This window comes from Nelumbo lutea, chromosome 3, assembly GCF_056320005.1.
Source record: "Nelumbo lutea isolate HS-2025 chromosome 3, American lotus-T2T, whole genome shotgun sequence".
Taxonomy (NCBI): Eukaryota; Viridiplantae; Streptophyta; class Magnoliopsida; order Proteales; family Nelumbonaceae; genus Nelumbo; species Nelumbo lutea.
This window is the reverse complement of record NC_142686.1, coordinates 116,313,917-116,326,784: the sequence shown is the minus strand read 5'-3', so window position 1 is coordinate 116,326,784 and position 12,868 is coordinate 116,313,917. Positions and strand designations below refer to the sequence as shown.

Here is a 12,868-nt window from a genome sequence, read left to right as displayed (position 1 = left end):
TTAGTCCCACCGTACAGGGGGTATGAATCCTGACTGCGAATTGATGCCAAATCCACAGGCAGGATGCAGTTTATAGGGGGGGTTACCAGTAGACTATGGGGGCCTGTAATTTCAGAATTCTGCATTGGGCTGCAGTGTACTTCTCCCGATTGATTTTTGGCTTAAGGAGGTCTTTAGGATAAGATATCTGGTAGTGTGCACCATTCATTCTGAAAAGCTTATTGAGAGAAACGCATTAAACAGCATTATCTTGTAATTTGCAGATATCTATGGCGTGGAAAGCACACATTTGCCATTGCTCGCCACAAACACCATCATAGTATATATGAGGAGGCCGATGCTATCAAACGGAGGAAGCGTTACGCCCGTCCTCTTATTGACCTCCACATGAAAATATACCGCTATGAGGGAATGGAACCATGGAGTCCAAACAAAAGGACAGTCAGTGGTAAGAAAAGCAACTTCCAAACAGATTATGTTTCTCTACTGCAATTTCTTTTTGTCCTCTTGTAAGATAGGATAAACAAGGTTCAAAATATTGATACAGCCCGATACGCTGGTAGGGGCATATTGGGCTGTATCTTGGTTCGCTCTTTTTTTTTTTTTTTTCCTTCGGAACTTGTTCAAGGGGGTCAGTTAAGGCCCATCTACCCCCTGAATTAGGTGGGACCCCAAAACACCTTGTGTAGGGGCGTATTGGAGGACCCCGATACAATATGTATTGGCTGATATGCCCTGATACGTGACGAAATTTAAAATTCTTGAGGATAAAACCTCTGGTGTTGTCATTATTGCAGAGAAGAATGTTGCTTAAATTAAAAGCTTGGTATGTGGGACATGTTGAAAAGTGGCTTCCATTAGGGAGATACTTAGGGCCAAAAGGAAATGTTCTATTGGTTTATGACCATTCCATACATTATATTCTCCTTCTGGTCTGAGGACCCTGAACATATCTATTACCATATTCTAAAATGCAGTTGTCTATGTCAGCCTACTGTCTTTTGCTTCCATACCCCCCTTAGAATTTTGTAGTTTTTGTTTAAAAACAAAAATAAAACATGGTCATCTTTTTTTTTTTTAAATGAACATGGTCATCTTTTAACACCAGCCGGTGCACGGCACAGGGCTCTTCTAGTAAAAGTCTATTTGTTGGTTGTGGCTTGCTAACTCTGTTTTAAACTCGATTTCAGTAAAAGGAAAAGAAAAAAGAATCATGTACAGAGAAATACACACAGGGACAACCCCAAAAAGAAGGAAAAGGAAATCTTAGCTCTTATATTTAAGGCATATTTCTTTGTATTTCATGTTAATGATAGCAAGTGATGAAATGCAGGTGTGCCTGAGGGAGCCATTATAATACGGGAACATACTGCTATCAAAAACTTGTTTAGCTGCCTGTGGTTCAATGAGGTCAACCTCTTCACACCAAGAGACCAGCTGAGCTTTGGTTATGTTGTGTACAGGTTAGGGAGTTCGTTCAATTTCTATATGTTTCCCAACTGTGAGTACAACTCGTTGTTTGTGTTGCACCCACATACTCGGGAGCATTCTTCTGTTGTAGAATGGGTAAAATCCTTGGATGAGTTTAAGGGGAGTGGTAGTGGGTTGAAAGAAAGCAGGGGGGGCTTAGGTCTGTGGACTCCTTATACTGGGGACCTTAACTCAGTTGACCTCCCACCCGTTGCAAGAACATCAAAAGCGGGCTAATTTTTCTCAGTTTTTTTCCCACTGATTAAGGTTTCATCTTTGTTTATTTATCATCAGTGGGAAGAAAGGTTAGAATACTCAAAAATCAAAATGAGGGAAACGACAACACCTGGACCTTGACCACTGTTAACGGTGGGTTTTTTTTTTTCGGTCCATTTTGTGCTATGGTATTATTGAAATGTCTGTCATAATATTTTGGTTTAAACAAAGATTATTGCAGTGGCTCAACCAATCAAGTGGCATCATAAAAGTGGTAACCAATCAGGTAGGTTTCATCAAAATTCACACAAAGGTTTGATTGTCAAAGGCTTTCTGGTATCATGTCTTTCCGGCATCTTAGATTTTTCTTAATACAAAAAGTCACAGGATCATCATCAAGAAGGGTTTTGAAAATGTCAGGATGTTTAAGAAAGGACTTGGGATTACAAATTTTCAAGTGTTTGAAATTAAGAAGTATTAAAGCAACAAAGTGAAAGCGGGATTCTCCCAAGTCAGGTACAGACATCTCAGTGGTGTATCAATCTGGCATCATCCAATTCGATATCCGGTTGCTATATAATATACCTAGAAGGCTAGAATATTAGCTCTCTGGGCGAGTATTTACTCGAGACTTTATGAACTAGGGTGATGCCAATATCAAATCTCACTGTGTCCGGATCTTCTACCCCCAAGACAAGAATGCTATCCGCACTTAAGCCGAATATTGAGAGCATCTCCCATACAAATATGGGGTATGTTCCTAATGTGGGGCTGCAGTGTATTGTAGCTAACAGATCTTACCTCTATCCCCAAAAAACAAAAAGGTGATCGACTTTACTGAAATGGGTTTCATTGCTCACTTCATTGAGTGAACAATGAAGGCCATGCTCAATTTGAGGAGAAAACAACAGAGTTAATTCTGAACATTCACAACGATGGCATAATTATAATTTTAACATGAGATTTTGCAGAGGTGATGTAGGAATTTAAGAGCCTGTTTGCGAGGGTTGAGTTGACTACTCATCTAAGTCTAAAGGCTAACTTTCAATAAGCTATTCAAAGAGACAAAATGATCGACTAATAGCTGATATGTGCACAATTTTTCACCAAACATAGTTTATAGACTATCTATGTGGGGTTCATTTTAAAAAGCCAGATTGCTTTTTTTTTCTTGGAAATATAGGAAGAAATTAGCATAGCATAGGCCTGTCCCAAAAATTAGAGACAAGAGCAAGGTTCAAAGTATCCATACTTATCGGCTCATATCGGCTTACAATTAGGCATATCTTCATTTCTCCATTCCACTACAATCTTCCCATCCTCCTACCCCCCCCCCCCAATTTATTGGGCATTTTCTCAACCTCCCAAAAATTTTACAACTTTAGTGCCAGTGTCATGAATGGAATTGGGCTACAAGCAAGGTTGCTCTTTTCAACCTCCAAATGAATCACTATACCCAAAATCTGTGAATGAGATTTTCTGGTGGGGTTGTTTAATCTGTGAATCTGAGATTTTCTGGTGGGGTTTTTTAATCTGTGAATCTGATCTAAATGCTTAATGCTCCAGAAGTAAAACTTTGCAAGAATATTACAATGAATTGAAATGGATATGATATGAGAAGAGTAATAAAAGCATCACCTCCGATAGCTTAAAAATGGGTGAGGGATAAAAAGATAAACATCTTACGCCATGTTTGTGAATGCTTAAAAATAAGTACTTATTGGAAATAAGTGTTTATTTGGGCCAGGACCTTGCCATCAAGCACTTATTAGTGTTTGGGAAATAAATCCAAAAAAAAGTGTTTATTTTAAAAATAAGGGCTTACTTTTTTAATCCAAATTTTCAGTTTTTTTCAAGTGCTTATACATCAAGCACCTATTCATTCAATTTTTTCTTCCAAATTATCCCTAGTTGAATTTTAAAATACCACTTATAAAATTATCCCTAGTTGAATTTTATAAAAAGTACTTTTATAAAAATACTTTCATAAAAGTAATTTTATAAAAGTATTTCTATAAAAATGCTTTAAAAAGTACTTTCATAAAAGTGCTTTTATTAAAATACTTTCGTAAAAATGTTTTCACAAAAGTACTTCGTAAAAGTATTTTTTATAAAACTGTTTTCATAAAAGTACCTTTATAAAAGCACAAATGCTTATTTAAGTGCTTATTAGAGAAAAAGATTACCAAATGCCCCTTATGCTCCCTTATACTGACTGATAGGAGTGTGTGTAGAGTGGAAAAAAAATAGCCCTCTTAATCTCTGGGTATATCTGTTTCTTTCTTTTGACAATTTGTCAATTAAAATAAAAATTGAGGTGCCCGATACGAACAAGGCATCACACATCCATTTGAAGTGTTCATGTTACGTAACAAATGATGGTTCCCTCGGGCTCAGCGCATACTAAACAAAGAACAAAATTGTTATATCATTATCCAGTATGATGCGGTTTATGTTTATGGCCATAATCTTACCATCAATAATAAAAATAAAGAAACCAGATAGATTTGAAAAAGCTTTGTGCCCCCATCAGTCAATTTGTGTCCAACTGCAAAAGCATCCTGCATGGAGAATTCATATAAGGATCAGAATTGTGAGAGAGAGAGAGTATTTTGAATACGAGTATGCTTCATTATCTATTTTGAAACCAATCTATGAACAATCTGCAATGAGTACAGAGCAACGCAAATGGATGTGTAACATTTGGTTGCACCACATAGAAAAGAAAACAAGGAAATCTCCAAAAATAAAAGAAAAACCAAAGAAGAAGCGGCAGAAGGTATACTCTAATTGGAATGCAATGGAAAAAGAACAGTAAAAAAAATAAAGAACAGTTTGATGTTACTGTGGTAATTGATAGTAGTAGTTGAAGGGTACAATGGGAAGACTCATAAAGGGTAAACAATATGAAACAAGAGCATAAGACCCTTTTTATCAGCGAAACCCTCCTCAAAGCAGTGGAAAGGGGAAAATACCATATGCAATACTAGAAACTGAAAATGCAAGTTACAAATCATTCTGTTTATAATCCCTCCAAAATAAATTTTCCTTGCATAAAACTTCATGAATCATGAGCAAGGACATCACCTAATGAGTTTTCATACATCAGAATCCATCTGAATTAGCTATTCATTCTGTCCAGAAGGGTCTTCCTCTACTCTGCCCTGATGGCTGTCACTTCCCCTATTGACTCCAAGCAAGGTGAACTTATCTCTCCATTTGCTTTTCCTATACATGCCACAACTCCCAAAAATCCTGAATTGCCAATAAAGCAGCCATCGAAGAAACATATGACTGAAGAGGAAGCTTTTACAATTTCTCCATTTTCTACCTAAAATCTAAAAGACTCCTACTGAAAGAACTAGTCTGTATGGTTCATCACTAATTTATTTGTCCTATCTTGACCTCATAGACTGAAGTTTCTCTTCCAATCCTGCTGGAATGTCATATTCTTGCTGCAATGATAAAATCTGATGAGTGTAAGAATGTGGGTTCAAGTCTGAGAGCAGCCACTTCATGCAATAAATGCTGAGGATTGGGTCTGTATCATCCAATCCAACCCTCCCAAGACCCCAGATAACTGCAACATTGGGTTTATTGCTCTTGTTGTGAAGATGATGGTCTTATATTTCAAGCTAGCTACTTACAGAGTGAGCTAAACGTTACATGCAATTAGGCTTTATGGTAACTAGGCATATAAATTAATGTAAAGGTATCATTGTTTCTAAACAACATCAACAAGAAGTAAATAAATATCATAATTTGGAGCATTCCACCAAAGATGGGTACCAAACAATTCAAGATTCAAGATTCAAGCAAAGGAGGAAAAAAATGCAATCTACAAAGAATTGAAAAGAACTCTTAATATCAAATATATATATTTTTTTTCTGAAGAATGGTTATGCAGGAAGGTGCAAGGCGCATATATATTCAAAACATTGCATCTTGACAAATTGATTCTACAAACTGCTCGGTAGAAAATTTGGGAAACAACATATAACTTGGATGAAAGGAATACAGGATATAACTTGGGAACAGATTTAACATGATGGATTACTCACTGAACCATACCCCAATGAGCTCCAAAACATCCATATATTAACTTAGGTAACACAAGGGAAGATGAAAGGACAGTAGAAGGGGGGGATCCAGAATCGGAACATCATCAGACAAAACATTCTTTTGCAATGGAATAAGCAATTAATACAAAACAAAAGAATCGATTAAGAAAGAAAAAAAAAAAGATATTGATAAAAAAAATTAAGAAAAAGGATTTCATAATTCCAATAGCATATCATCAGAATCTCTGTTTTATCAATACATTTTAATAGAAAAGAATAGCTATTGAAATGAGAAGCATCGAATGGTGACACAAGAGAACTACAACCAGAAGAAAAGGCAAGCAAAATCAAAGCTAAACTAATGAAGACCACGAGTTATAAAGGCACCCAATTTCATCGAATAACAGTGAGATGAACCATCTAAACATGAGATATGCAGAACATTAAACCAATACGAAATTCTTGAGAAGATTTGATGAAGACATACTTCTGGTCTTCATCCGTCCAACAAATTGATTGAGTGCATTCAACCTGAAGGCACAGCTGATCTTCAAACCCATGATCAAATCTACCTGATTCAATACACTCTAAATCCTTAAGAAGGATAAAATAGTGTTTCTTCACCTCCTCTGCACTTTTCCCTCCAACCATGGCTGCCACCACTTCCCACCGATTTGGGTTCTCTTCATCTACCATGGCCAAAGCCACTTCAAACAATTTATTCTCCTCCCAACTCCAACCAAAGAAAACACCCGAAACATCATCCATAGAGTCACTACCAAATCTGAATCTTCAGTTCAGTTCTCCCAGTACAATGGTGGTCACAATAAACACTCAAATTCTAGTAGTCATCTACGGGCAGAACCTCCTTTATGACCTTGTCCGATTCTCCAGATCAATTATGAGGCCTCCAGTTGGGACCAGTTTTCAGTAAGGAAGACAAGAGGAAGGAAAATTTTTTCGTCTTTCTTCCTTCTTGCCAGATCCTACCACCCCTCACTTCCAGACTGGAGTAAGTCAATAAACTTTTCGTCTCTCTCTCTCTGATAAAAAACTCAGAGTTTAACAAGCACATATACTACTCCATTTGCCTAATCCAAGACCCAGATTCTGATTTTCCACAAAGATATAACATGCCTTCGATCTAAAAGACTAAAACATGACAAGTACTGGAACCCACCTCGAGGTTCTCTTTCTTACCTCACGCCAGCGAGAAAAGAAAGAAAGCGAGAACTTGATGGGTCGTTCTCATCGACTTATTCTAATGGCGAGGGAGGACTTTGCTGTAACAGTTATGAATGTAGAGAATGAGCATGGCTAAAGTTGTGGCTTTTCTGTCTAGATTTGTGAATCAGTGAAAGAAGTTATCTCTGTGCCGATCTTTTTCCTGTAAATGTTTTTGAGGGTCAGGTCGTTCCGCTGGATACTCCCACATGTCTCCGATGATTCGGACAGTTCTGCTCCAACTCCTAGGGGATATGCACCGGATCTTCGGCTTTGTTTATATCCTTTGTATTATAATAACTTTATCTTTATAAATGATCACTACTACACTTCCATTAAATTATTATTTTTTATTTTTTATAACAAATTAGGATTAGCAGGGAGAGGGCTAGTCCAGTTACTTTGAACCATTTAATGATTTAATAATCCTTCTTTTTTGATAGAAATGATTTGATAATCCTTCACGTACAGCGTCATTGCGTCAACGTCCTTACTTGATTGTGTATTCTTACCATCGTCTATTATTATTTTTTTATAATATCACTTAATTTCAACGTTCTGAAGATAGGATTCGATGCATTAGTGGTAAAGGAATCTCTCACCCTCCCCACAACCTTCTGAAGATATTATTAAGCAATTGCCACCTGTTAATAATAATTCTTTGTTTATGTTATTGGTAAAGGAATCTCTCACCCTCCCCACAGCCTGTTCAAGGTAAGTATATTTTGAAACTAGGGGACCCGCGAGATGCAAGGAAAAAATCAGAAAGATTGAATAAATTTATTTATTATTAATTAATTGATAAATTAATAATAAAAATTTAATGTTAATTAATTAAAAACGTTTAAAGTTATTGTTAATATTTAAAATTTTAATAATTGTATTTTTATTTAATATTGATTTATAGAAAATAATTATTGTTAATTTAATATGAATAAACATTTGTTAATAAATTTAATTTTATTAATTATTTGTTATAATTTTAGTAATCGTTATTATTTTTATTATTTTTAAATAAAATTTTGATGGGCTTTAAGTAAATAAAGATAATTACAAAAGCTAATATTTTTATTAATTTCACTAATAATTAACAATTATATAGGAATGGCAACGGAGTGAGGCATCCCATTCCTATCTCCATCCCGTAGTCAGGACACTCTACTCCATTCCTGCCCCATCCTTAGTATCAGGCGAGTTCAGGATAAGGCACCCACACCCATTAGGGATGGAGAACTCTTGAATTTCCATGCCTCTTCCTCAATGTCAAGTGAATTTAGGGCAAGGAACCCGTTCCTCACTAGTGATGGGGAATCCTCAAAATTTTGCCACCCTGTCCCCAATGTTGGGCGGGTTCAAGGCAAGGCATCCACCCCCGCCAACCCAATATTCAATTTGATGATAAAAAATGATAAAAATGATATACTAAGTATCAACCACATGGCAATTGTCTAAAAGTAAACTAAATTGTCTTTAATTTTCAAAAATGTAATTTTATGAAAATTTATTTTTAAATTGTTATTAAGTAATTTATTTTGTTTTTAAATGGTTTACTTAGAGAATTATATTAATTTACCATATATTTTCTAATATAAACTAATCAATAATTTCATTTTTTCAACATTATACTAATTTATGTTATTATTGGTTCAAATTGCAATTTTCCCTTTCCCATGCTCATTTATCTTTAATAATTTTCAACAATTTACAATGAAAATTACATAATTTTCAATAGTTTTCCAAAATCTATCAAATGTAATAAATTTTCCAAAAAATTCTAATAATTTTCAATAATTATTTAATACATTTAAATAAACTTTCAAAAATTTTATATCTTTTAATTTCCAAAATGTTATTTTCTGAAAATGTAGTTTTATGATTTTTTTTGATAAATTATTATGTTTGTGTAATTATGGAGATGTATTGAAAGTTATTTTAAATTGTTATTAAATATTTATTTTTATTAGGTAACTTAATAACAACAGTACACTAATTTATCTTTTATTTTCTAATATAAATTAATTAATAATTTCATTTTCCAACATTATAATATTTTATTCCCCCATCTGTATTAGGTTATTAACTATAATAATAGCAATAACTAAAATTTTATACTTTTTGATAATTGTTAAATATAACTTTCAATTTTATAGAAATTAGTTAAAGAATTTTCAATTTGTATAAAATGTTGTTAATTAACATGAATATAACAGTATTTATCCAAAATACTTTAAATAGTTTTCAATTAACATAAATGTTTTTAATCCCTTACTTGCTCAGTTGTTTTTTGCTGTCGACAAAGAATGAGGAAGCTCTCACAAGTCACAATCACCGCCCCGACTTTTAGGTCCAGCCAGGGAGGAACGCTCTCCCAACCTCTTGCACTAATTTGATATGTCAAATTTAGGCTTGAATTGGAGCTCCGGAGTTCTAACTTGCAAGCTTAATTAATTTTGTTTAACTTTTGAGCTGAAATGGAACTCATCAAATATTTAGTAGAATAAGAAAATAGAACATTTTTTTTAAATAACATGATTTTTACAAATAAATATATAATAATCATAAAGCTGAATTTACCTCACCCTTAGATTCTAGAAAATAAGAATATTTGGCCAAATGTAGTAGAGAAGTTGGCCCAAACCAAACTCAACTCAATCCCTTGGGCCTTGGATTAGGGTTGAGGTACCCAGATCGGGTTGGGTCAGGGTTGATCTCAACCCGACGTAACCCCGCCCGACTTGTAGCTGAGCCTGAGCTCTTCGTGCGCTCATGCGTATGTTAGTATGTTACTCGAGATACGCATCGTCACTGAGCTCTCTTTCTAGGTGGTCGGGCTTCATAAAGGACAGGCGAACTGTCTAAACTGTCTATTACCCGAGATCTCCGTGCGCCCATGCGTATCTTAAACCTGCAAAGTATAAGTAGGTTTTCTAGCTCTCTCTTTGTAAATTGTAATCGGGAACTGGGAACAGAAGTGAAAGACAGAAAATGAGAATTCATGGATGGTTTGTATGGAGAAATCTGTCTCACGACTTGAAAGGAAGATTGAACTCTCTATCTACCTTTGCTCCATGCATGCAGAACTTGAGATGTTTGGTTCGTTCTAAAATGGCGATTACTCCCATTTCTACTTCTCGCTCTTATTCGACTGGTACTCCCCCTCTTCAGTTTTTTCTTTTCATTCGTATAGCTTCGGATATCAGTCTTTCATTTAGCGATTTTTCTAATTTTCTATATTGCTTTTCTTTTCCTCGCCATATTGGGATTTATTTTCGATATTGCTCCTCGTGATACTACCTGCGGTCAACTAATCATTCGTTGTGAAACCCTATTTCTAACTGAGACCGAGCGTGAGCGATTTTGTGAGGGATCTGGTTGCTTTATCCCTACCCTACATTGAAACATCTGCATTCAATCCTTTTCTTCTTTTTAAGTTTAGTAATAATCTCGCAATTTATTTGATTCTCAACTGCAAACATCCCCAAGTTTTATTTTACCATGGATGATGTAAAACAATCGGGAGGAAGCCAAGGTCACATGTTCATTACCTCAAAGTGATATCTCGACTTCCATTAGACGGGCTTCCTAGGTCTTTACTTTATGGTGATAGCTTTACGCGTACCTGGTTTTCTCTTTTCTTTTTGTTTTTTTCCCTTCGTGTTGCCCATCATTGCATATCTGCTCATGTAGACATATTTCTGTTCCCATTAATGCATATCTGCTACCATTTGTTGGCCATTCCTTGGCCATTCCTGGGACGGGCCCAAATCCGTCCTCCCAATTTACCCTTTGTTTTTCAGTAACCTTCCCCTTGTTATATTTTTACCTATTTTCTGTTAATTATGGTTTCTCATTGTTTTTTTTTTTTGTCCTCTTGATTAGACTATTTTCTTGTTCTGATGTTTATTTAATAATTGATGGGTAATTGGTTTGAAAACTAGACTTCCCTACGACCCTAGCTATCTTTCTAGCCCATCTAGGTTTTTAGGTAAGCCATTTGGGATGGCTTGAGGTTCCCAATACCTTTCTAAAGTTACAATGGAACAACTTACATAGAGTTGGGTTCCGAACCATTTAGTGGAGTCACATTTCAAGTCAGTTTATTTTTAATTTGGGTGGAGATCCTATGGGGAGTCCAAATCCCCTCACAAAGAAAGAGAGAGTTGATCATTACCCTTTTAATGAATGCTGGTTTTCGCCATGCTTTTGGTAAGAGAAGGAAAAAAATGTTCGGTAATGAAGAAGCAACATTTTATCTTTCACTTTTTTTGTAGTTATGTTCTGAAAGAAATGAAAAAAAAAGTGATAAGAGTGTTGATGTTGAGATAGATGAATGGCAAAACTAAATTCAACTAAACTACTCATATCCTAGTTTGCAATTTTTCTCTGTCTAAAGATCTAAAGTATATATGCCTTTAGATCACACTTCTGTAATCAATATACATACTTTATACCCTTCCCTGTTCCCTTTTAGTTGAAATCTTGGAATGGTAAATTACAAATGAACGCATTCCCATGGAAGGGATGAGACCAATTGGCAACAGTGTTTGAAGGATTCAGTCGGGATGGTTTGGTCATTTTCAACAAAAGTCTTTGATTACACCTGTGAAACAATTGGTTTGTACTTGGTACAAGTCTAAGTCTCTAATAAAACATTTGAATGCTAGTGGAATGGTGGAACAGCATCATGAATCTCTAATAGTTGACAGACGATTTATTGATCAATTGATTTATCTTTAGTTTCTTAAAGCAATTATGTAGATATTTCCAGATGATTTTTTTTTTAAATTTTAATTAAAGCATAATGCTCCATTTACATACAGAAATTTAATTGTTTTAGGTAATGCAAATTTCATACTTTATCTATATCAGTTCCTTCTTAGTTTTGATATGTAGAAAATCTCTAATGTTTGGCAGAACCGAGTACGCAGTTGTCCACTGACCTCATCAAGATCATGGAACAAAGACTGTCCTCAATTGAACAGAGAAGTGCTTGCCTTCAGGGTCTGATGAACAAGGTGCAATATTCTTTTGGTGAATTTCTCAGTTTTATATCTTGAGGTTATTGATCTCATTTTACTCATTTAATTGAAGGGTTGGTTAGGTTTTAGGTGATGGCAACAATCACTCCGATATTCATCTGCCCATGGCTGTACAGTCATTCTCTTAATGAATATACTTCTGTTATCTGCCTCTTGAAATTGTTAGTTTTCATTGATTTCCATTCTTGCTAAATTTTCTGTGATTTCTCTCATCTTTTGTTTACTCTTTGTTGTTGAGTCATTGAATACTCTCATTGTGTAAGTAGATGCTTAACAAAATGCTTTGGAGTGCTTTTATTTTTTATTTGCCTTTTTCTTTTATAACAGTTTGGCCACTGCCATAAGTTTCTTGTACTTATTTTCTATGATCCTTTGGTCAACTATTCATTGAAACTTAATAACCAAGTGTTGCAATTCTGTGAAATTTGTGGTATTAACTGAAGACAGCCAGCAGCCTCACCCGCAGAATATTCAAAGGCCAACAAGGAGCTTCGAAAACTCAGTAGCACTATGGACCTCATCAATGAACTAAGGGCCAAACAGAAGGTACTCAGTAGGCATGAAAACTTAGAAGATGTTTTATTTGTATGTACTTTCTGAAAGTTGTGAAACTTTCTTTAATGTTTATATTTACAGTATTATGCTGAAGCTTTACCTTTGGCGTTTGAGCCCATTTTGCCCACTGAAATTGGATTTTTTTTATTCATTTCTTTAAAGCTTTTCTGCTTTATTGCTTTAACTGAAATTTTGGAATTTTTTTGTCAACTAGAATTACATGGTCTTTTCCTGAATGATCACTGTGTGTTTGACATGTATCAGATGCCAACATTCTGTGGATTATTGGGGAGCACTTTCTTT

The 12,868-nt window shown here is 35.1% G+C and overlaps 2 protein-coding genes and 1 long non-coding RNA gene across 5 annotated transcripts in view; 2 read left to right on the top strand and 1 right to left on the bottom strand.

The window, feature by feature from the left end:
- The window catches only part of LOC148867896 (putative hexosyltransferase MUCI70), a 36,070-nt gene extending 34,131 nt beyond the window's left edge, over positions 1-1,939 (top strand). For both annotated transcript variants that reach the window (XM_088979741.1, XM_088979742.1), the window contains 2 exons: positions 264-448; positions 1,334-1,939. In XM_088979741.1, coding sequence (XP_088835867.1) covers positions 264-448; positions 1,334-1,707 — 559 coding nt within the window. In that variant the 3' untranslated portion in view covers positions 1,708-1,939. The remainder of the gene's footprint in view (positions 1-263; positions 449-1,333) is intronic.
- Positions 1,940-4,087: 2,148 nt separating this feature from the next.
- On the bottom strand, positions 4,088-7,256 carry LOC148867895 (uncharacterized). Its single transcript, XR_016109176.1, has 2 exons — positions 6,235-7,256; positions 4,088-4,247 (listed from the first exon to the last, which is right to left on the bottom strand). It is a non-coding gene; the product is annotated as an uncharacterized LOC148867895 (long non-coding RNA).
- Positions 7,257-9,772: 2,516 nt separating this feature from the next.
- The window catches only part of LOC148867894 (Peptide chain release factor 1), a 36,825-nt gene continuing 33,729 nt past the window's right edge, over positions 9,773-12,868 (top strand). Inside the window, exons 1-3 of one of the 2 annotated variants that reach the window (XM_088977024.1) lie at positions 9,773-10,119; positions 11,886-11,986; positions 12,458-12,556. In XM_088977024.1, coding sequence (XP_088833150.1) covers positions 9,957-10,119; positions 11,886-11,986; positions 12,458-12,556 — 363 coding nt within the window. In that variant the 5' untranslated portion in view covers positions 9,773-9,956. Of the gene's footprint in view, positions 10,120-11,885; positions 11,987-12,453; positions 12,557-12,868 lie in introns of both variants that reach the window. The other variant, XM_088977025.1, reaches the window with a different exon arrangement.